Source organism: Colias philodice, chromosome 26 (assembly GCF_061535455.1).
Source record: "Colias philodice isolate Cphi_HAF_F1 chromosome 26, ilColPhil1 Martin Lab GWU primary, whole genome shotgun sequence".
Taxonomy (NCBI): domain Eukaryota; kingdom Metazoa; phylum Arthropoda; class Insecta; order Lepidoptera; family Pieridae; genus Colias; species Colias philodice.
In genome coordinates, this window is record NC_143111.1 from 129,815 (window position 1) to 155,408 (window position 25,594).

At 35.6% G+C, this 25,594-nt stretch overlaps 2 protein-coding genes across 4 annotated transcripts in view; one reads left to right on the plus strand and one right to left on the minus strand.

The window, feature by feature from the left end:
• The window catches only part of rg (A kinase anchor protein rugose), a 385,845-nt gene that overhangs the window by 58,555 nt on the left and 301,696 nt on the right, over nucleotides 1-25,594 (minus strand). The gene's annotated exons all lie outside the window — the stretch shown is intronic.
• On the plus strand, nucleotides 10,168-11,651 carry LOC149476698 (protein mab-21). The gene has a single exon (XM_089711330.1). The coding sequence runs from the start codon at nucleotides 10,224-10,226 to the stop codon at nucleotides 11,319-11,321; it is 1,098 nt and encodes a 365-aa protein (XP_089567456.1). The 5' UTR covers nucleotides 10,168-10,223; the 3' UTR covers nucleotides 11,322-11,651.

Genomic DNA, 25,594 nt, shown 5'->3' on the forward strand with positions numbered 1-25,594 from the left:
AAAAAACTATGTACATCCAGAGAAGATTGTTATAGAGTTATTTTTATAAAATAACAAAAGCATACTTTAAATGGTTTACAATTCGCATCAAAGTTCAGTCACCGGATATGCAGACCGTACGAGGAGGTCGCAAGTTTTTGCCGGTCGTCCCTAATGGGGGTACTTGTCACTGTGGCGGGCCTTATTTATAGTCGCGATAACCATCGACCGCCTCGACTGAGCTGCGTGCCTGGTACCACGATCCAATCTTACTGCCAGATATAGAAGATAAATTTCACACCTCATTTTGATACTTACGCAACGACAAATACAGCTTTTTATAGAGTGCAGCTTAATGTCTTTTTGTTAAATAATCGAATAATACACGAGCTCGCTTAACAGGTGTCGCTCGCGAACCTACGCATGGCGCGTCCGTTTGTTTATTCCGTGCGTGTAGACGTTCGCATGAATTTGTGAAATACTGCGTGTGATTCCTGGAGGCCTGGTACCGCTTGCATCGCTAATCAGATGAATCTTGTGGCGAACTAATCTCGTTGATTTATGTGCGAAGCTGTCGTCTCCGGCGTATGTTAACTAGACGGCTAACATTGTGCCTACAATAATATTATGAACTAATATTTATTTTGTGAGGACAACCATATTATAAAACAGTTTTTACATAATGGAATATAACATAAAGGTATAAATTGTTTTAATTTTGTACCACATTCACTTAATTCGTCCCTAGCAATAGCTCCCGGCTATCTAATGAGTGATGGGAGGCATGATTTATGAATAACAAATTGGGCACGCATGGCTCGCATCTCGCACGTGTCAGTTTCACACAATCTGTGTTCGCAGTGATCTCGGCGCGGAGTGGCGTGACCGCGGAGCATTAGCGCTAAGTGCCTGCTATATGAGTGCACCCTCACCTCGGTGTGAACGTTCGTGCCACTTAATTGATATTAGTGTTATTGATAACAGTTATTGCTAATTCTCACGATACATTTTTTTGAACAATGAAATGCAGTTACGTTGAATTTTACATGATCTCATGATGGGTTTGACCAACACATGATATTTGAAACAGGTCATTGTATGTATATGAACTTTTGTACACATTGCCAGAGAACTACTTTTATAATTGAATTTACAAACAGATGATTAATAATATATGTTTGACTTGCAGAATATAATATTCCTTTTACTCTATAATCTATATTATTGCCGTGACTCTACAATATACAAGTTGCATGTATTTGCAATTGACTCAAATGAAGAAGAGGGTATCTTCCTATTATTAACAAACATAATTCATATTATTAAGCTGAACAACCAAAAGAAATCACAAACAATATAAGAGCGACGTGCCTTATCACGTGCTAATACAGAGCGCGTGTTTGTTCGCGCGCACCGCGGGACCGGCTCGCCTGATAAACGGACATGAGCGCGCATTCATTAGCCGTATTCCAGACTCTAGCATTAGTTATCTATCTTACATTATCTTCACACGAATAAATGGTTCGGTCACATGAACATTAACCGTGATAAACATTTAAATAATTGACTAATCGTTACCCAGAGGCAGTAAGTCAAGAGGACTCAATATCAGCAATTAATAAAAACTAATCACGTATTTAGTTAAATATTATAATAACATTATTGAAGACTTAAGATATAAATGTATCGGTTTCGAACGATTAATTAAGCGAATTTAAAAGTTCACTTATTATCATACACGTGACATCTGACTATAACTTCACATTTTGTTAGAGGAATGCAATTAAAATTATCTTTTTTTTTAATTATATTAACATTTACATAAATACTGCACCGTTCGCAATGAGATTTCGGACAAAGATAACGTGTTGAAATTTAATTAATATCTTAATACCAATGAATACATAATTGATTGGGCAGAGAGCCAAAGTAAAAAATATAACATTACCTATATTATGGGCGTTATAGTATGTATTTTTAAAGCGTATAAGTGTATTAAAAGCATAATACAATATTGCAGTTGATTAAACTGCAACTGTTGTTTTATACTGCACCAACGATTTAGTATAACTTATTTATTTATATTTACAAACAATCTACGTTATAATAATACCAAAATTAATGTAATTTAATGCGATTTTTGCCACCTTGGTAGGTATATTAACAGACTCACGGTATGCAAATAGGTATTATATAGACTTCAACATCAAGACACTTATACTTTATTACAATGTTAATGCTCAAAAGATACCCAACTCTAAATCTATTCGCCCGCTTGTATATTAAATTATCCTAAAAGGAATATAAATAAATACACGCATACAGAGTGTGATCTAAAACGGTTCAGCAAAAGGAAAGCGGAGCGAACTAATCGCAGGAAGCTCTCATTAAACGGCGATACATCTCCGTCAGAGCTCGACCGTGGCTCAGTGGTGAGCGCCTGTCACCATTGTGGGATACGGGGTTCGATAGTTAATTGTATTTAACCCATTGACCACCGAGCGGCCCGATCGGGCCGAGACACAATAGATTTTCTATTGTGTCTGTGATCCGAGGACTGACGGATTAATAATATATGGGTAGTATTATATAGAGCTAAAGGCAAATACAATAATTAATATATTATTTGCAGTAAGTACCTAAATATCTTATCTGCCAGTCCTTTCAATAACATAGAATAAAGGCACAGGTGATTTTCTTGATTACAGGCTGTTGAAGCTGAGTTAAAGAATTTGGTTGAAGCCGACTTGACATAGGTATGGTCTATAGAAGGAGAAATCGAGTAACATACCTTGTAAGAAAATAAAACATCTTTCTTTTATGAAATGAAAATAAAAGGAACAGTGGTGCTAGTCGTCTCGGTTGGCCAATAAATTGGCTGTCGTCGCGTCGCTATTCCCGGCGACGCTTTTTTCCCGTTGCGCATCACTTCAACCGTTCTTATAATTTATATCATTTCGATTTGGGACCATTTTTGAGTTACAGTTATAGATCTCGGCCTCATTTGTTATTGATTTATTAATGGACTTGATCATACGAATAGAATGACTTGTTAACACATTCACACTTTTATATTATGCTTAAAAATTGAATCACAGATGTGTCGTCTAAAAGATTAATTGTTTTGTTGATGAAATAACAAATAAATTTATAGATAGTGATGAAAGTTCATATAACTATAAAGAGAGATATAGCGACAAGTCTGTGTAAGTACCTGAGGTTTATATATTCTTCAATCTATATTATGATAAATATGCATATTTATTCCTTCGACAAGCTGGAAATAAAATAAAAACTAGCACAATTTAATTTCATATTCACAATATAAATACGTTGCGAACGAAAGCTCTGCGAATATAAAAGCTCCAGTGAATCGTTATATACCTACGCAGCAATTAGCGGAGAAAATATGATGTTCAATTATGAACAAAATCACTGACGTTCGAGATCCGAGCAAAAAGAGTGTTAATACGTAAACAGCACAAGATTATTAATGAGCTAGTGCAGAGATAAAATATGTCAGCGCGTAAGCCGCAGATGTACGCCCGGATCTACCCGGGATTAGCGCGGGAAGCGCACTCTGACTTATGGGAACTATTTAGTGATCTGTGGTTAATGGTAATGCTCAACTTTATAGTTCCTCCGGGTACCCTTGCGTTTAAGATTTAAAGAAGAAAATTATTTAGGAGCTTGACGATCGAGAGCCTATTATATCTGTTACTTTCCGATTGATCTCTCTTTTGAATTGATCCAAATGTTATGACGATTCAAAAGTGCTTCTAGAAGAAGTCTATTTGAATACCTAAATAAATATTTGAGTTTAAGTTTGAACCTTTGAGACTTGAGTTTAATAGCGATGTCCAAAAAAAGGCAGGCTGAAATGCATGGAACTTTGGACTGAAAGCTTTTTAACACGAAGCTTTACCTTAACTACTGATTATGGAAAATTATAGTTGAGTGCAGATCTAATGTTGGCATACTATTGTACAACTTAATTGCAATTGTTTATCGACTAATTCTGAATTCTGTTAAGATATTTGTCCAATTATTCAGTAAGAATATCAAATCTGATGTAGAATCTTAAATCTTACAAGATTTACTACCTATAGTAATATGGCTTACACTTCGTGTAGTTTGTACCTAAGTTGCAGTATCTGAGCAACTTTCCATGGGTGTTTTAGTTAAATACTACTGCAGTGGTACCACACTGTTATATGTATTCGTGACTTGGCTCTACATAAATTATTTTCTAAATGGAATTATCACTAAAAATTAACAGGTATAATAAAATATTGTATCATCTCCTGATAATAAGTTTAAAATCTATTTCGAAGTTAATAGCAATTACCTACCCTTACAAAACCAAATTGTATTAATTTTTAATGTTAAGTAAATTGTAAGACTTCATATTCTACCTTATACGAAAGACATAGGTACCTATTGCAGTAGAATAACCATCTAGTTTTACTAATAAACTTAAAACTAAACGATCGAAATTCCAAATTGGTCGTCGCACAGTGGCTCGCGCCACGTGTTCCGAATTATCTAATCAGAGGCCCCTCTCCACACCTCATTACCTCCGTGTACCAACTACACATGCTACTGGTTTACTTATTAACTAATTTATATTTAAAGACAGAAAAAGACGTTTACAATTTACAAATATTTATTTTTTCAAGATTGGAGAAAATTCACGAAATAAGTTCAGGATGGTAACTATATATGGCATAGTTGTGAGTTTATGATGAGTAGATAGTTGGCGTATTGTGATAAATGAAACTGATGACTAGAAAAAAATTCAGGAAAAGTAACATAAGTAGGTAGGTAGGTGGGTAAGCTGCTAGAATACAACCTTCTTTTACGTTAGACAATAATAGGTAGGTATGTTGGTAATGTTAAAAAATATTTTATTCTACAGCAGGTACAAACTTCATATTCCAAGGCACCAAGATTCATAAAATTTATAACTTAGCTATAATAAGAAGATCATAAGAAGTTCATAATTTCTGAATGCGTCAACCATAATATATGCACTGTAAATACGCGCAATCGTTTTAGTAATGCCGCTAAAAATACAAACGCATTCAGCGAGACGAAACAAAGAAACTTATCTTTTATCTGCTATCTTTATAATAATTACACTCGACAGGACGTCTTCATCGACTATATTGTACATTTCCAGTTTTAGCGATCGCAATCTCATTTCGTGCACGCAACTCCCTCCCTTATACAGAAATAATAAAGGAGAATTTAGTTTAAACATATTTTCGTTTCTGGTAACCGCCGGCCGATCTGCGTTCTGAATCCAATTACGCTGCACCGAAATATCTTTGCATTGCAACAAAAAATCATTATTGAAAAAAGGATACGTGTCGCGCAACCCTAATGTATACGAACGTGCAACGTTTGCAAATAATTCAAAAATCATTTCCACCGTGATAAAGTTCAAATTTAATTAGCAATAGGCGGTGAGCACGCGTTGAGTCGCGTCCCGGACCGTTCCCGCGGTGGGCGGGGCCGCGCGGGGCGGGGGCGGGCGCGGGGCGGGGGCCGGCGCAGTGCCGCGCGGGCGGTGGGGGAAGACAGATGTCCGTCCGGCCGCATCTCTCATACGACACGATAGCAAATTCAATACACCATAAATATCAGCGCGGGCCCACGAGGCAGCTCTGCGACGCTCCGTCATCTCGGTGCAGGCGTCGCTCGATGAAAATTCAACTCGTTTTTGTCTCGATCATTCAGTTGTTAGATGATACGTCGAGTGACAGACGTACCAACAGTCGTTTTGTAATAATAATTGTCGCACGTTGTGTTCGCTCTGCCGACTCGTAAATTCAGCGATGGCCCTCATATGTTATAATGTGCGAGATTTTAATAGTTCTGTCAGCTGTTTAGCCCGCGCTGTGTGCTCTCGTGTGTCTCGCTAATCCTAATGGCATGCGACGTACACTATCAATTTAAATGGATAGATTCAAACGTAACTTTCGGCTTAAAGGAATCCTAACGGGCCCTTATTATTAAAGTAATATTTATTATTTATTATTGTTATAATTGAGAATATATTAAATTGAAAAATACCTTTTCAAAAATCATTTCCACCGTGAAAAAATCACTTTTTTTGTAAAATAATAAATACATATAAATAGGATTCAATAAGTAGAATAATGGAATTAGGCAAACGTAGTACAGAGTTAAGAAAACTTGATGCTGTTAAAAAATAATAATTTCAAGTTTAACATATCTAACAGCTATTAAAAGTGACATTTAAATCGGAAGTAGGTAGGTACCTACTCTGTCAAAGTAAGCATATCGACAATAATAATTAATATTTGAATTACTTATTTGTTTCATAGGTATTTTAATTATCATTTGTTTATCTCAACATTATGTGGCGACTCTATGTTAAAATAACTTTGTAATTAATAAAATGATAATAAAAATAGCAATACATTGAGCACAACATGAATGCTCAATGTATTAAAGTTGTCATACAAATGCATTCAACATAATTAACGTAGTTTTCTTTAAAACAAAAAGAGGAACAATGGGAATATATAATTTATTTATCCATTAATTAGGCACAAGTGATTAATTAATGTGATACAGCGTTACGGTGTTGTTATTGGGAGGCGAGAGGCTTCGCAGGGGCGCGCACTTCCGGCGGAAGTGGGCGGGGCGAGCGGCCGCCATCTTGCGCACGCACGCGCTCTGCGCACCGCGCTGAGGGCCGGGGATGGGACACAACGTTGCGATATTGTTACCTTACATCAGGGACTCGCGGAACCCCTTTGATGTAGGAGGATATTCGGAAGAAATATGATTCGAGGTAGAATAAGAAAGTACCTATGGACGTAGACTAATATATGTATATCTAGCAATTTTTGAAATTCAAATGTATGTCCTTTAATTAAATTGTAGGTAGGTACCTACTTAAGATTTTGCAGAAATACAATTAAGAAAGAAGATCGTACCAACTACTTATAAGGATAAAATTTTAGAAAATTAAATATTAAGTATTTGACGAATTACTTAATTAATTTGGGCCAGATATGGCCCAATTAACGTCATAATTTATTTTATACAGATGTAGTTAATAGTAAAATAGAAGCACAATAAGCTCTACATTAAACTGGGATTACGAGATTTTTTACGATAGGTACATATTTTAAGTCATACTTTTTGCCTTTTAGGTATGATCCATTGAAATGTTACATTTTTTAGGCCTGACCTTGAGTTTTTTAGAGGACGCAATTTTATTTTTTTGATGTGTAGGGGGGGTCAGTGTGAAGCTAAAACCAAGTTTGTGGGGTCGCCACCCTTGTCCCATGGCCGCCATCTTGAAAATAGCGGTTGAAATGGTTTTAACGATATATCTCTTAAACTATTTATCTGATAATAAAACAATTGTTTCATTATTTGTTGCAAATTAAATTCTCTACAACTTTGATTCAGTAACTTTTTGTCGTAGAACTATAAATAAAAAAGTTATAAGTGAAAATGTTCAGAAATTAGAACTATTTATATTTTTCAATAAAACTTTTTTTTATCATTTTACGAAGAAATGATATAAGACTATTTTTGTAGATTGTTTTTCGAGGAACAACTTTTATATACAACATTTTTTCATTACGTCAATAGCTAAGGTTTTACAGCACTCAGAAGTGAGTACTATTTTTCAGTAGTAACTATACATAATAAATTGGCTATTGGCTCTTTTCCCAGACTCCACAACAATGGAAGCACACTGCAGAACATTTCAGCCCTGCTTTTCGACGTAAAAAAAACGCACTTCCAGACTCTACCTCCTGGGTTGTGGGGAAAAGATTCAATAATTAATTATTAATAATATTGTAAAATTAATTATTAAAAATATTATTATAACAAAAATAAAATAATTACTGGTTACAAATTATTATTAGTACACATAATATATCGTATTCTGTATAGTAAAGAGTACTTAAAATAGTACTCACTTCGGATGGCTGTAAAACCTTAGCTATTTACTTAATGAAAAAATGTTGTAAATAAAAGTTGTTCTACGAAAAACAATCTACAAAAATGGTCTGATATAATTTCTTCGTAAACTTATAAAAAAAAGTTTTATTGAAAAATATAAACATCTCTAATTTCTGAACATTTTCGCTTATAACTTTTTTGTTTATAGTTCTACGACAAAAAGTTACTGAACCTAAGTTGTAGAGAATTTAATTTGCAACGAATAATGTTAATATTGTTTTATTATCAGATAAATAGTTTAAGAGATATATCGTAAAAACCATTTCAACCGCTATTTTCAAGATGGCGGCCGTGGGACAAGGGTGGCGACCCCACAAACTTGGTGATAGCTTCACACTGACCCCCCCTACACATCAAAAAAATAAAATTGCGTCCTCTAAAAAATGCGACCCCAAATGTAACTTTTCAATGGACCAGTAGGTAGGTACCTATATAGAATTTATACGTCAATAAAAATGTTGAAGTAAATTAGAAGAAGAAATAAAGAAATAAATTAATAATAAACTTCTCTCGATCTTAGCTCTCACTGTCCGTGTTATATTTACGTATAAGAATTTTACGTCAGTTAAAAATATACAATCATTTGGTAAATTTAAATTAGTAAAAATATTTATAGGGCGTCCTCGTCGGTACCAGGACCGCAGGAGCATCGGGCAGACGTCGCGTAAATCAAGCCGCGTCGGGCCATCCATCACGCCGCGCGCGACCATCAATATCTCCTGAAATAGGCATGCGGCTCCAGCTCAGCTCTCCGAGATCCCGACTCGCATATATCCTATAAACATTAATTGCTAGAGCTTAACGACTAACTCGCTATCGGCTCTCGGCCCACACCAGTTAGGTTCCTATTGGAGATCTTTTAGCCTTTCAGATACGCACCGTAAGAGCTGGGTTTAATTAATAATCTCTCTTATATTATTATTTATTATAGTATTTTGATAAAGTTTATTTTTGAGCAAAGTATTGGAAAAAGTTGAGCAATGAAGTTTTATTGCGAATATTTATTATTTAATAACTATTTTGCTTGTCAATAATATTTTTGTTTGTCTCTAAACCTATTTTGTATCTACATACATGCTACCACAAAACTGTATCGGAGACAATCCTGTCAGTTAGGCAAATAGGTATAAAAAATAAAATAAAGCAAGCACTGCCATCTTATGTTCATATTTATTATTTAAGTAGAAGGCAAAATGTCATTGAAATATTTTTAACTACAGAATTTATAATTTTCTAAAAGTTATAGGTAGGTATAAATTTAGATTGCACCATCTATTGGTCTAATAAAACTTCTAAAAGTTATCAAATAAAAGTAGAGCCTACATTTTCACTTTGTAAGAATCTAAAATCGGACCTACCTCTATAACCTCTGAAACCTATTTTTATATTTTGAAGTTGGTTTTATTACCTTATTATACCTAAAAGCTTTATTTTGTCTCACTAAAAACATTGTTGTATGTAGGTACCTACCTACACCGTTTCATAAATGTCTTTCCTTGTTTTTCAGTAGGTACCTAACCATATTTTACTAAATAATTCAAACTTGAATTTATTTCACAATATTGAATTAATATTTTTATCTTATTTATACCTATGTTAATGAACATTTTACATGAATGTAACACGTTTAATAGAGTTGTGTAATTTATTCCAAAGAATAATGATAGCTCTGATTTAACATGGATTACCTACTACTGTTTTTGTTTGAGACTAATTATAATTTTTGTAGCATCTGCATAAAATAAAACAGATTTGGTGGTTTAACGAAACACAACACGATATTTATCGCCCATTTCGAATTATGACATTCGTGCTTACATCACATTTAATTAACGGCCGTAATTAGGAGGCCGATAAAACGCCGACGGAAAAAATGTAGGCAGCAATAGAGCGGAGCTCGTTGGGCTACCGAATTAACGAGCGGCTCGGAACCGCTCATGTAATTACACCGCGACTCCGATACCTACCTCGCCGGGGCGGAGCCGCCGCCGGATCAATACGCGGCGGAACACCGGGCTCCGGCCGGGGCGTATGCCCGCCTCCGTCGCACTCACGGCGCGGGCCCCCCGTGAGAGCGAGACACCGCGCCGCACCTCTCATTTGCCGCACGCAGCCCTATGGGCGTATCACGCCGTAGCGCGCAGCGGTGAGCCGGCTCAGTCGAGACGAGAGAGCGTGCCGTGCGCGTGCGTGCACCGGTGTGCCATGCGAACCGCGTGAACTGCACCATGCTCGTGCCCCCGGAGATGATGGCGGCCCAGTCCAAGCTCGTCTACCAGATGAACAAATACTATAACGAGCGCGTCGCCAACCGCAAGGCGCAAATTGCGAAAACAATTCATGAAGTCTGCCGCATCGTGCAGGATGTCCTCAAAGAGGTCGAGCTGCAGGAGCCGAGGTTCATATCCTCTCTCACGGACTACAACGGCCGGTTCGACGGCTTGGAAGTCGTGTCACCCCATGAATTCGAAATCATCATTTACCTGAATCAAATGGGAGTGTTGAACTTCGTCGACGACGGCTCGCTGCCGGGCTGCGCCGTGCTCAAGCTGAGCGACGGCAGGAAGCGCTCCATGTCCCTGTGGGTCGAATTCATCACGGCCTCTGGATATTTATCGGCGAGGAAGATTCGATCCCGATTTCAAACGTTAGTGGCGCAAGCTTGTGACAAGTGCTCCTACCGTGATTGCGTTAAAATGATCGCCGAAACGACTGAAGTGAAACTAAGAATCCGCGAAAGGTACATAGTGCAAATAACACCAGCATTCAAATGCGCCGGCCTGTGGCCCAGGTCGGCGGCACATTGGCCTCTACCGACGATACCGTGGCCGCACCCCAATATAGTCGCCGAAGTGAAAACGGAAGGATTCGATCTTCTGTCAAAAGAATGCCTCACGCTGCAAGGGAAAAATTCTGCAATGGAAGGAGACGCGTGGGTGTTGAGTTTTTTTGAAGCTGAAAACAGATTACTTCAAGGAGGTTGTCGAAGAAAGTGTTTAAGTATACTTAAAACGATCAGAGATAGGCACTTGGACTTGCCCGGCAACCCGGTGACGTGCTACCACATGAAAACGCTCCTGCTGTACGAGTGCGAGAAGCACCCCCGCGAGCACGAGTGGGACGAGGCGGCCATCGGGGACCGCATCAACGGGATCTTCCTGCAGCTGATCTCGTCGCTGCAGTGCCGGCGCTGCCCGCACTACTTCCTGCCGCACGTGGACCTGTTCAAGGGCAAGTCACCGACTGCCATGGAGAACGCTGCCAAGCAGGTGTGGCGGCTGACGAGGGAGATGCTCACCAACTCGCGAGCCTTCGAGAAACTTTGAGCGCCTGTAGTTTAGTATCGCGGTGTGAGTGGAATAGTGCGTAGCTGAATAGCTCGAGTCATTTTATTTAAGCTAGGGATGTGCTCCGGTAGGCCCCGTGCCCGTGCGATGTGTGTGCATCTCCGGTTGCGTGGAGGAGACTGTAAGTAGTGACTCTACTGATACTTTACGAGTTCTCGATATTATTTGTGATATAATGTAAATAGCTTACTTGTTGTACAATTTTAGTGATATTTAATTTAAAATTAAATAAAATCATGTATTTATTTGACTGAAATCTTTTAAGTAGGTTTTAAATGGATATTATAATAAATCTTTAAAAAAATGCAATGACTTCTTTTAATTCGCACTAAACCTTTACATTATAACAATCTGATTGACCAATATAATAGACTACAGAAAATTATCTTCTATGCATAAAACCATATTTTGACGAATATCTTATGAAAACGCTTGACGGCAAAAACTTAAGCCTAGAAAATATAAATAATAAAATGTTTCTCATAATAATTTCCGCTTCTGTAACACATAACAAGCCAGTCAGAAATATTCAATTGAGCAATCAGTAAATTGATAAACTAAGCTACACAATTAGACTAAATAAACACTTTTAAAATAATATTTAAGACTCAGAGTAATGTTTTAGGCCACTATTTTATTATTTGGATGTAGGTAATGTTCTTGAAAGTTACCTTATATTATTTTATTACCTATTTGAATATAATTAGAATATGTAGAGATGTTGCTCTACATTCATCTAGTTATTTTATATCAGTAAGTATTCAACTTAAATACTGGTATGAAAAAAAGGAATAGCTCTTGAGATCAAAATTATTCATCGTCATAACTCTTAAAGTATCAACTTGCTAATCACGCAAACATTTGATAGAGATAATTATTTAATAGTTTATTTATAATCTTTATATATAAAAATGAATCGCAAAATGTGTTGGTAAGCGCATAACTCGAGAACGGCTGAACCGATTTCGATAATTCTTTTTTTATTATATTCCTTGAAGTACGAGGATGGTTTTTTATGTAGAGAAAACGTAAATATTATGTACCACGGGCGAAGCCGGGGCGGACCGCTAGTTACCAATATATTCTTCATAAAAATTCTCAATATGTGTAACACCTGTGTTTTTTTAAGATTTAATACAAATACTTAAAACTATTAGCTATTATGAGAGCTAATTTTTTTTATCCATCCATCAATAAGAGCCAGCCAAGGCAAGAGGCTACACTCATATTATGAAAAGCTAGGAATATGCAGAATATATCAGTCATAGACTAATGTGATTATAAGTTATAACTCACGATATTTATTTAATTGATCACATACCTAATAAAAGATATACAAATTACGCATCATAATTGTTATGTATATTCTTGAGATTCCATTATACATATATCTAATACTGTCAACAATTCAACATAATGTAGAACCAAGGTAGAACCGCTGCATGCCCGTACCTATTATAAAAAATTATAAGTTAACAAAACCTGTCAATTAGGATATCTATAAAAAACATGAATAAAAACACTTCTATTCAAAATACAACTAAATATCTTAATAATGTAGAGCCTCTAATTTACGTAGTTTTAAAATATAACGTTACACTCGATAAATTTTTATTATAAATGAGGCAAATGTTATTCTTAGGCTAGACCAGCCTGTGAAGTGAACATTAAGCTGGGTCCTACGTGCGGTGTCAGGTTACTCGGAGACGGGCCCGGGCCTTAGGCTATGTGCCCACTGACACAACATTATAATATTTTGTTAGTTAAATAAGTTGACTTGAAGAGGTTAAAAATAATGGAAAGACTTTTAGTTAGTTTTCCTCAATAATTAAGAAGCAATTTTGGTAATTTTACGATAAATGTAGGTTTGATAAAATAATTTAGATATAGTGCTTTTTAAATAAAAATACTATGTATCTTTAAAGAGCAAAATCAACGATACATTGAAATTCACCCGATTTATTTACAACAGTTACGAAATATGTCAGTATCTGAATCAATTACCTAAGCAATAACTTTACTATTTGGTTGGAAGTGCTAGTTTTTTCATCATAGTATATGGTATTTAGTCGCTTTTCTAGAAGAATAATTTAATACCTGCAAGCGACTAAAAAGTTTTTTAAATAATTTTCTGTAGTATCTACCTGCCATAAAATTAACTCTACGTCTTTTTAGACAAAACATTCAAAATATAGATACAATTATATTCGACATTATCAGCATTATTTTGTTCCTGTTAATGTCGTACTCCCACACAAGTAACAAACACACTTGGTATTTACGTAAAATGTAAATATATTTTATAAAAATACAGTGAGCAAGAACCTTAAATGTCATCGATGACTGGAGAGCCGCGGCCGTGGGTGTCTCCGAGCCGCAACACTCGTAAGAATGCCGGTTTAATCGAGCTCATTATTCGAGGTGTACAGTTTCAAAACTTGGCTTTTGTGATCACTATTTATAATGATCATTCGAATCAACTGACTGAATACTACTCTATAAGAAATGTTATAACGTTATAATGACAATATTGTTTATATTGAAATGGTATGCAGTAAAAAGGCGGAATGTAACAAAGCGGCTCTGTTCGCGCGCTCTCGGCTCTCAAAAAACATAATATTTCAATAACGCAACGCCAAACAAACACGCTCGGAGCCGGTCGCGGCGGAACGCAACATTGCTTGTCGCATGCGGCATAGCCAGTATACATTATACTGAAGGGAAGAAATAGTGCATAATTCATCTTATATATAAAATTCTCGTGTCACAATGTTAGTCTGCATACTCCTCCGAAACGGGTGGACCGATTCTCATGAAATTTTCTGTGCATATCGGGTACACTACGATTAGAAGCTATAATTTGATACAACTCAAAAACGCATGTTGTATTTGCCTGTAATTGGATCTACATCTTGCTATGCATGCTAATTATGTCACATACTCAAAATATATTATAAATATAAGATGTACATCTGTTGGCAAATCAAATAAATAAAATAAATAAATAAATAAGTCTGAGAATCGGCCAACATCTATTTTTCATATGTACCACGGGCGAAGCCGGGGCGGGCCGCTAGTATTATATAACAAAGAAAACAGAAAAGCTCATTATTGAATCCGTTAATTTCCCCGTCTTTATCTTTTGTAAATAATCTCTAGATTTGGAGAATATTGCTTTATCAGATTTACCTCTGCATACCAAGCAATAAGTTTAATAGATTTTATAGAGGCTTCATAAATTAACATTGTTAAATTTGGGCATTTTAATCAATTGCAATAAAATCAACTTTAATTAAAGAACATACCAATCAGAATGTCAATAATTTTGTTTTTATGTGTTATACCTGAATGGAAACAAGACGACCAAAACTTTGGAACGTCACCAATCTGTTTATTGCGAATCTAATAAGAATTTGCGAGTTCAATACTAAGGTGTGTAATTTTCCTGTTCAAGATTACAACAATTGCAGACCTCTAGGTATTCCGTTGTGCCTGTTTCCATAATAGAATACAAAAGTGGAAACAATTAGGCGTATGGCTCGTCCCCGGCCGCTGTCTCGTAAACCCGCCTACGCGCGACTTTTTCCCCGCGTGCCCCGACCGACTTATTTATCGGCGATCCGGCCCAAACACAACTTAGCGAAACAAATATTTAACGATGGCATACATTACGTGCTCCTTAATGCAGCCACTCGCCAGCGACACGTAGGCGATCCTCGATTTATGCCGCAATATCTAAATTGAAAACATTCAACATACGAAAGCTATTTGGGTAGTCGGCGGCTCACTTGCGCTCGCCATAAATGGCTCTATCGAAGCTCATTCTCCATCGAGTCGACTGCAGCAATTCTAGTTTAATTTTGATTTATTACGCTATCAAGTTTATTATAATAATTACATTCATTATGCCATTACATTTATGAATTAGCGTTGATTTTCCTTATATCCAGTGCAGAAAAAAAAACTGATGTTTTAATTTCTGAACACTCTTGTGAAATAAAACCTGTATCAACAGTTATCATCAGTTCCCTTGATGCAATTTAATATGAAATAATATATATAATTTTGTGAAAAAGATGGATCATTTCAATTTAATTAAAAATAGAAGAAAATAATTTTCGGTAGGTAGGTATACCGAATTTAACTGAACAGTAAGTTGCGTGGTTGTGTAAGACGAACAAAAACTGATAATTTAAAACGCGGGTGTTTTACGAGCGCTAGATTTAAGTGGTAGTTATAACAAAACGAGCCCGTGATCAGTATTCAATAAAACGGCACGTTTCACAATCGTTTAGAGTTAACAGATATTTTACGAGGTATAAATAAGGATGGGCGGACAGACGGACGCGGCCCGGCGTAATGAATAGGAGCCGGGGCGGCGCTAGTGCCCGCACTCCGCGCTGCTTGCTCTGCTGTCATAACAATTCGTTTGGGACGCCCTGACGATTATAAATCCATTCATATTCGAACCTTTAGTCAAACGTTTATTTATTTAGCTAAACATAGTTCAAATTCATCTTTAATGAACTGTGAGCGCTAACTGAAGACTCTAACATCAGTATCTTTGAATTTTATTTGCAAATTTATTGAACACACATTAAGTTAAACGACTACTATAGGTACCTAGTGCACAAATAATAATTTGAAATGCTACATTCACATAATGTTAACAACTAAGTAGAATTGAAATCGTAAGCAACTTAAACGTTGTTAACGCGTAATAAAACTCATATCAATGTTTATGAGATTTAACGTGTGTTTCATCGGAACAAATGGCCGGGTTATCTTATCGCGGCGTAATGGTCATTGGGCCATAAAGTCTGTAGCAGAGGCTGTAATTGATCATTAAGTTACAGCTAGAGATAACAGCCACATTGCTAGGCCCAGCCTCGTAACATTGTCGACGCTATGACTTGATATCTTCGCCGAGTAAACAGCGAATTTGTTGATATATTTAATTATATTTGTCGATTGTTTATGACAAACAACAAATATGGAATATATTGCATATTGAATGCACTACGTGAAAAGATTTCAACGTCTGCACTGAGATAATTGCAACTGTAAGAGCAAATAATTGATTGACTATTAAAGTCAAAGAAAACATTTTCAAATGTTCTAATAGCAGTAACCGTTTAAAGACTTGCAAAATTGATATAAATGAAAAGATATATACGATATTTGCATTAATTGGACTCTACATTATAATATGAAACGCAATATCAATGATGCAAATCCATATGCAAGCGTGAGAATCACATAAGTACAGCGCAGTTTACGCTCATACGCAGCAATGTGGATACATATTAAATGTAAAATTATTCTCAGTCCTGCTATGTATGCACCTTCATTTGACTAAATTTACTGACACTGAATTTCCCTCTATGTTTAGCGGTTTATGTGCAAATATATTACCGAATAAACGGTTATAGTGATGTGGTACAACATTGTTTGTTATATATTCGCAATATACACAGGAATGTTCACGTTAGTTCAGTAAATTGCTCATATACGGATTTATATCATTGAAATTAGTTCGATCTCGTCCAGTTTCACTTTATTTTATAAATGCTTTAAAAATATTCGGTTTTACAAAAAGTCTGACTGGCTAAATTTTTCCAAAAAAACGTTATTTACCTACAGCAAGATCTGCAAAACAACAGATATTCGTTCGCATTTAGTCATTGGTTACTAAAGCGGAAGCAAATAACATAATATCAAATCGGACAAACAGTAATAAATAATAATGCAAGTACCTAGATGATGACGGGTCATCGAGCATATAATATAAAGAATAAAAAAGCAATTGCAAAAATAACAATTATTGTAGGCCGGAATTATTTTTTAGATTACAATTTAGTGAGGCATGACGACATTTAGAAACTGTTTGGTTTCCTGACAATGCAATAAATTAGCACATAGATCAATATCTATGTGCCTTGTGTCCTTTCAAATTAATTTCCATTTATAAATTGAAGAGAAATATATTTTTGTACTTGTGTTTAGTTTTTGATCTATAAGGTCGACTAGCCGTTTAAATGTGTAGTCCGTATGTTAATTATAGCTATACCTACTTAAACAACTTTTTAATAATATAATATTAGCTACTATTTACAAATTACATGTAATACAAAAAACCGAAAGGACTACGTTGTATTCTTTACTACTACTTAAAAATTAAATGATGTTAATCAGTTCGCAAGTGTCCGCGTTTTGTGGAAATGTGTAAATACAAGTTACGTATAATTTAAGTAGGTAATTTAATAAAGTGACAAGTGTTTGAAATAATATTGTGAATATTTATTTAAATAAGTGCATTACATATCTACCTATACATTACTTACGAAATATTTAACTTAAATGACAATTTAGGATGCAAATTACGGAGGTATACCTACACATACGGTATGGATTATTTATATATTTTATAATTACGTACCTACCACGTACGTGCTAAAAAATAAAGAATTCAAAATGATATTGTATTCTTTCTTTCTTATAACCGTTCGTTAATAAATAATTAGCGTATAATAATGATACGCCAATAACAGGATATTTGCAGCGTTGAATTAACAATAGGAGACTTTAACAAGACATGTCATTGCATAGCTAAAGGTTAACAAACATATAAGGCAACAATCAACCAGCCCCGAGCTAAATATGTACATACTTAAGGATTACACCGTGAAATGAGTTGCTATTTCCATTCATTTATTTGTAAAATATAGATAATTTGAAGATGAATTACAATCATTACTTAAAGGTCCTTTTGAGCACTTTATTTCATAAGTAGGTAGGTGTTCAATGAACTGAATACTGTCAAAACTTTCTGCAACAAATTTCATTGTCTACTTAACACAAACATAACATACCTTACTGAAAAAAATATTTCCGTGATTAGAATGACTTTTTTGAAAACGGTTAAATCTTTCGTTTACAAATTCAATACTCCTATCTTTATAACCTAGTTCAGGTTGATTAGGTAATAGGTATGTCAGAAGCCTAATAAAGACAGCAAGGTATATTGTATGAAGATATTATGATGATTACAGGTAGATCACGTGATTTTAATTTTGGGACAACCTGTTATGAATTGTCTTTTTTCAGTTTTGGAGAGTACATCTAAATTCAACCTTGTTATGTTTTTCCTGTAGCAACAAAAAGTGCGATCAGGTAGTCTTCCTCTATTTAAATGTCTAGACAGTGTAATATATTCTAGTATTTGTAATACAATGACTGAAGGATCAAACACCGTTTCCTAGGTTTCAACATTTTTGTGTCGATTTGTGAAATAACTCAGTCTACGTTTAAATAGAAATAGATATGAACATTAAATGGCGGTCAATACTTAAACGATTTCATGGAAAATAATTATTTTACTAGTACCTAAGTAAACGAGATAATATTGCAACGCGTTGTGAAAAAAGTTGAGCCGAGCAATGAGGATAATATTGACAGAAGGTTTTATTTAAAATTTTAATATGCTGATTGCTGATGTTTTATTTAAAAATTTAATATGCTTTATTAATAACAGCATAAGTTGGTAGCTTTATTATAAAATAATGAATGGAATGAATCGTTGAGAATCAATATTTTCATAACTCCCTTATTAATTTTATTTAAAATAGGTTGCTTTAAAATGTTACTGAAATAGGTATCCCATATTACCTATATTATATGGTCACAATTCCACTACCTTGCCTACGCGCTAAATAAACTATTTTCTAATCGATTACGAAGCATCCGCGTCGACCAGCAGCGATGAAATCAAGCGAATAATCCCATAACGCGATCGCAACTTTACATATTCATTACTTAGAGCCTTATTATTTCAATATCCATGAATCAGAGAGGATCGGCTCCGTTTCGCGGTCATTTGCATTTAAAGACCAATAGTAATACGCAGGTTACATGCGCACCGTATGGAAATGGAATATAATCGAACAGCGATGGCGACGATCCTGAATAATTCATTGCGCAAATTGTAATATTATACAAATTACGTCGGTTTGTCGCTCGCAGCCGCGGCCTCAGCCGATGGACGCGCGTCCAGCGCTGCCATGTAGGTACGGCGCAATCTGCCTGCCACTAGCCACCGCTCTCTCATAGTACAGATTGTTTACGATTCACATTTCCATGGAAGGACAGCAAAACAGTGTGAACTAGGAACTCATTTACATGTGATGGTTTGCTGTATTTTGTCGACTTTCTTCACTACTCGAAAATTATTCAACAAATAGCATAGTTTAATAGAGTTATATTGACTGTTTTGCTAAAATTCTGTTACACCCCGGTAATTTAACTTAAATGTTCAATTTCTATTTCTTCAATTTATTTTCTTTACCTATACAGTTTGGTTTATTTTTCTTGATTCTCTGATGTTAGTAACTAAGAATATGATTTGAATATTGTGGTTGGATGCATGCCTGAAAAATTTTAAGGTAATTTAGAAGTAAATGTGTGCGATGGCACGTTCTTTTAACGTAGGAAGGCTGATGTACCTAATACTTATTTTGAATGAACGAGCAGGTTCATTGGAATAAGACTCGGCGGCTCTACCTAAATAAGAAGTGCATTTTATATTTCAGTTTGAATTAGACCTATCTGCATTCCATTAAATTCATACTGTTTTACACGAAGACGCAAAAATAAATAATTAATAGATACAAATTTATGAATAAGTGGTAATTAAATCTAGAAATGAATTCTATCAAATTCGCCTGATAAAAACAGGCGCAGTGACTAAACCGAAATTTGTTTCTGTAAGTAAATATTGCCTCTATAAGTAGAACAAAACTGTTAGATATGGATTATCATTACCAACATATTCATGTCACATATCATAACAATTAGCGACGTGTCTGTATGTCTGTAACGGTAGGCGACGATGGCGCCTCGCACCGCGCACACCTACTGCATTAATACCTTTATATATTATGATAATCAATATGATAATCGAATTTATTGTTTGCATGTATGATCAGCTCGATGTTTTGGAAAGGCATTAGGGTGTGCGTCGTCTGGAATAATAAGAGTGTCAAAAATATATTTTTATTCCGTATGTGCTTAGGGACATTTTAATACAGTTAGAGGTCGAATCAATAACGTGCATATCAATTATTATACAATATACATGGTTAAATTTGGTAGTATGATTTGTTTTAATTTTATTGAATAAACCTGCTTGGCAAATTGTAACCCTAACATTGAATTACGATTTTTGGCAAGATGGGTTTATCGAGAAATAGCATTTACTGGATATTTAATCTAGAAAGATGTAAGTACTGGTATTTTATTATTTATATACCTTTTTCAATTTATTTATATAATTCTAGAATTGAATCTAAATCTTCAGAGAATAGGTATTATAGCATGCCATCATAGGTGCATAATATATCGTGCATTGATATTATATCTCAGAGCGCGTGGTGGGCGGTGAGGTGAGGGCTGCGAGGAGGAGGGGGAGGAGGGGGAGGAGGGGGTACACTGTACAGTCGGGCTGAGCTCAGAGCAGTGCGGTTTGATGGCGAGCTAGTGAAGCGAGCGTTGCGCGCACCCGAGCGGGTAATGCGAAGAGACTCGCCAAAGAGCAGCGCCCGCACTGACGGCGGGGAAATAACTACGATTTACTGACAATCCTACAGATATTGTAAGGAAAGTTTAACCTGCCTAAATTTTTCCATGGATAATAATATTTCTCGATTAGCACATACCTACATAATATGTTTTCCGAAGAACAGATGAATGAAGCCGCGAGTAAGTAATAATAAACACACTAATGTGATGAATGTTAGTTTTTTCACTCAAAATAGGTACGACTATATTCTTCACTGTCAAAGAAATTGGATAATGATAAAACAATATACGCTACACCTATTACCTATCTACTACTATAATATAATGATATTATAAAATTCTTCACGTCTGATCTATTCTGGACAACGTTGTCTCTACTAATGACTTATGACTTTTCCAGTTCAATGAAACAAAACTAATGAAATTATTATGATATCACTCACATTACTTTGGTCAAAAAAGATCAGAGAATAATAAGTAACTCTATGGCTGCTGAAGTCGAATAATATCAAAGAATTTGGTTTTTCTCGGTTGAACTGTACCTACTTGAGTATTACATACCTACATTATTGTATGTTAATTAACTAAACTGTATTTAATTATAACATGAAGCCATGCGTGACCAAAATGTATACCATGTTTCATTTCAGCTTATCATTTAAAAATTGTTATTTATAACTGATTGATATTCAATGCACATAATAAAATTTATAGCAAAGTATTACCCACTCGCTTACAGTGGAGGCACACCGCGTGCATTCGCTCGAAAAACATTGAATATTTAGTAAAAACGGCTCGGCTCCACGACACAATGCGCCGCAAAATATTATTCGTTATTATACATTATACGAATAATTGCTACAATAACAGATATGATGCCCTTTGTTACGGCGCAGTTCGCGCGGCAATTATATCATATATGGATATTTGAGATGCGCTTTGAACGAAGCAGTGTGTGTTTATGCAAATCAAATTTTGTTGTTGTTATTATTTTTTTGCTACACTTTAATATTTGCTCTATCTTTAAAATTTTAAACAAATTAATTTAAATTTTTTAATGTCTGTTTGTTTTATTATGTAGATGTTTTTCGATACAAAATAAACATTTAACGGACAAAGGCCTACCTTAAAGTACACGACATAGGCCCACGCAAGCGTTAAAAGGTATGAATATATTAATAATATAAATTTGAATAAGGACGCTTCGCAAACTTTTTTAGTGTTTCCGCGCGATAACAGAGGATGCCCAAAAAGCATTTCTGTGTAACTTCCACGACGGAAAAAGAAAAAAAAATAAAACACGAACCGGCCGTGACGCAGACGACATTTTTCTATATCGACGCAAAAAAAAATATTAGGCGAAATATAAGTTGAGTTTTATTTCGAGCGCGCTATCGCGTCTCGCTTGACGTGCCTTTATCGGGGGGAATATTATTCAACGCGCAACAAATAAAAACAAAAATATCCCTCGCCACTAACAGCGTAAGGTTTGAATTTCGAAAATATGTCTTTTTGAAATTTCATCGTTATTGTTTTAAGCTGTTCGTGGATGGCTCGTTGGAGCGGGACGGAGATGGGAGATCGAGCACGCGCGAGCGGGACGGGCGCGGCTATGATGGACGGGCCGAGCGCGGCCTCGCGACGCGGCCCATAGCTCAAACCGCGCCACATACTTTCTCATCCCCATTCTAAAATAACCTACAATTTAGTTTTTATGCACGCGCAGTATATTTAGTTGACATTGTCGTTGTATTCGTTCATAAAAAAGTGTTAAGTGGTTGATTTATATAAAGTGCAGCGCTTCCTGTGACATTATTAACTGGAATGGCTCAGAGCCGCCGCCGGCCGCCAGCCGCCTCGCACCACTTCGGAATAATTCATCAACTTATTTATTCACTTTGTACGCCAAAGTGTCATAAAATTATCACGTAAAAATGTAAACTGCCGCATACAAAAACGATACTATTTTATATATGTAGCATGTATTTTAATTAAACTAAAACATAGGTACATTAGATAAGGTTTATAATAAGAAAGGAAATGAAACCTGATAGATAAAAAATTAACGATTCAGATTAATCTAAAATATCATCAAATTTCCCTGAACGTAGTTCATGGTGTAGATCCAATTTGCATGCTTGTGTTGAATGCGGATTTATTTTAAATAGAAGATGGTAAACGGCTAAAGTTTACAGATATAAAAAGGACAAGCAGACTGAAAGCATAGGAAGATCCTCTACCTTTCTCTCCAGCTTCTTAAACAAGGCACTGGCACACTCGCTACAACATTATAGAAATGTAATACCGAAGACATAAATTAGAAACTGGTCAATCTCTTAAATTAGTCACGATTTCGTAAAAAAAAAACCAATGAAAATTGAGCTTTCACACCTTGTATGTTTTAGATTAGATAAAAATTGGGTCGTGCAATGAACGAGTAGGTACCTGCTTAATCAATTAGACGAAATTTGAGTGTTTTTAATTTATCATAATTAATGGAGGTACTTAATAAGTGTATAATGCTCGCACCTCTCTTTATGGCCCTAGACAGGTGTTCTGCACTATTTGTACCGTGTGATAGGGTTTTGGCACATTGCGTGACTTCAGCAGTAACACGGATTGTTATTCGGTATCTTGTTTCGATAAGATTGTCACGGAAACGAGCAAGAAAACAGTCGTTCTACACTCGCTTGACATCTATGAAGTGCGCCATTTTAGCAAGATAAGGTTAGTTACGATTGCTAACATTATTTTGTACAACAACGAAGTATAGCCTAGTTGTATTCAATCTTAGCTGTTAATGTTCGTTTCTACGTATCCATTTCAGTTGGAGTTTTGTCTCCTTATTACAAAATAACAATAATGTAAAATGTTAGCTACTAAATTGTGTATTTTGAATATTTATAGAGCAAATTCAGATATGTAGAGATTCCAATAGAGACTCTGTAGAGAAGAGTCGAATTTTCCAAAACCGGTAGTAAATAGACAATAAATAAATTTATCTGTACTATGGTGCTTCTAAAGGAAGTCAAGTAGTATGAATAAATGTTAGATTATGAAAAGTTTGCTCCACTATCAGCAGTTTGCAGCTGCTCATGCATATCATAGTAGCTATCAGCTACTATGATAGGTACTCTCGCCCGAAGTGTGTGCGAGTGACGGACGCTCTGCAGCGCTTTCCGCGCCGCACTGCTGGCTGTCGCAACCAACACGTGTTGCATTTACATACGCGGCCATGTCTAATTAATATTATAATATGTACTTTGTTTACCGAATCGACTTCATGTTACTAAGAATAAACACACGTTCGTGTCGAAAGAAACATTGATATATTTTGATTTACAAATCACCTTCACAAAATCACCAAATTTAATTTGTTGCATTGACAGATTCAATTTGTGATTTGCCTTTTATTAATGTGATGTCGTCACTTGTTGGTATCGAAGATAGTATTGTTTCTTATTTGATTACTAGCGGTCCGCCCCGGCTTCGCCCGTGGTACATATTTACGTTTTCTCTACATAAGAACCATCCTCATACTTCAAGGAATATAATAAAAAAAGAATTATCAAAATCGGTTCAGCCGTTCTCGAGTTATGCGCTTACCAACACATTTTGCGATTCATTTTTATATTATAGATTTGGTCTCTGTGATAATAAAAAATAATTTGGAAAATCCAAAAGTGCACGCCTCATAATTTTTTTTTAATAAATATTTATTAATTATTATTTTTGTTTATTTAATAACAATTAAACCACATCGAATCAGACCCTGAAAAATGAAAGGGTTCTATTCCTGAGCATACTCAAGCATAAGAGAAAAAAAAAGACTCGATTAGTAAAGTATTTCGGTCGCTATCGTGTTAACAAGAAAAAGGATCCGCACATACAGACACACGGACGTCCAAGACAGAACTTTTTTAAACTGTTTTTTAACTAGTTTAAATAACAAAAATGGCATCAAAAATATCATGAACGTTAAAAATAGTGTTTTTTCTTAATATGTGTGTGTATGTATTATCTTACAAGTGCAATGTATGATACATAAAGACATTTTAAGTTTGAAAAATCAGATGTTTTGCGCGAAGTGACAGTAGTACCCACCTCAACGCTTCGCTTATGAGGCGTGCAATAAGTTGTACGAGGTAAGACAGCTTTCAGGGCTACAATATTATTATAATTACTGCAAATGTACCTCTAAAGTTAATATTGTACATTGTTATATTGTAGGTGTTATTAATCAGTTTCTTTTGCAGAGGTCAATAATATGCAATGAGGATGACTCCTAATTTTTAATTTGACCGGTTTGACTTGAAATTGAAATATACATGTCCGAGATTGTCAACATTGTTTATTCATAATCAATTCCCGATTACCGATAATCTGCTTCATTACACAAATCCCGAGTGGCTATGGTCACCGGGCAGGGCCGGGCGCGCGGCGGGCGGCAGGCGCCGCGCCCGCGCTCCCACTGCGCCGCCCGCCTTGCTAGCAGCGCCGTAAATCTTACTAATGTTTTATTTACTAATATTTCACTTTTTATCACCGATGAGAAATTAATAAATGATTTATCGATCGGGTCACAAAATACCATTTTTTTTTCAATAAAAAACCGACGAAGCAAACTCAATTGGAATCGTTCTGTTTCTATTTTAAACATTCCAAGCATGCTTTCC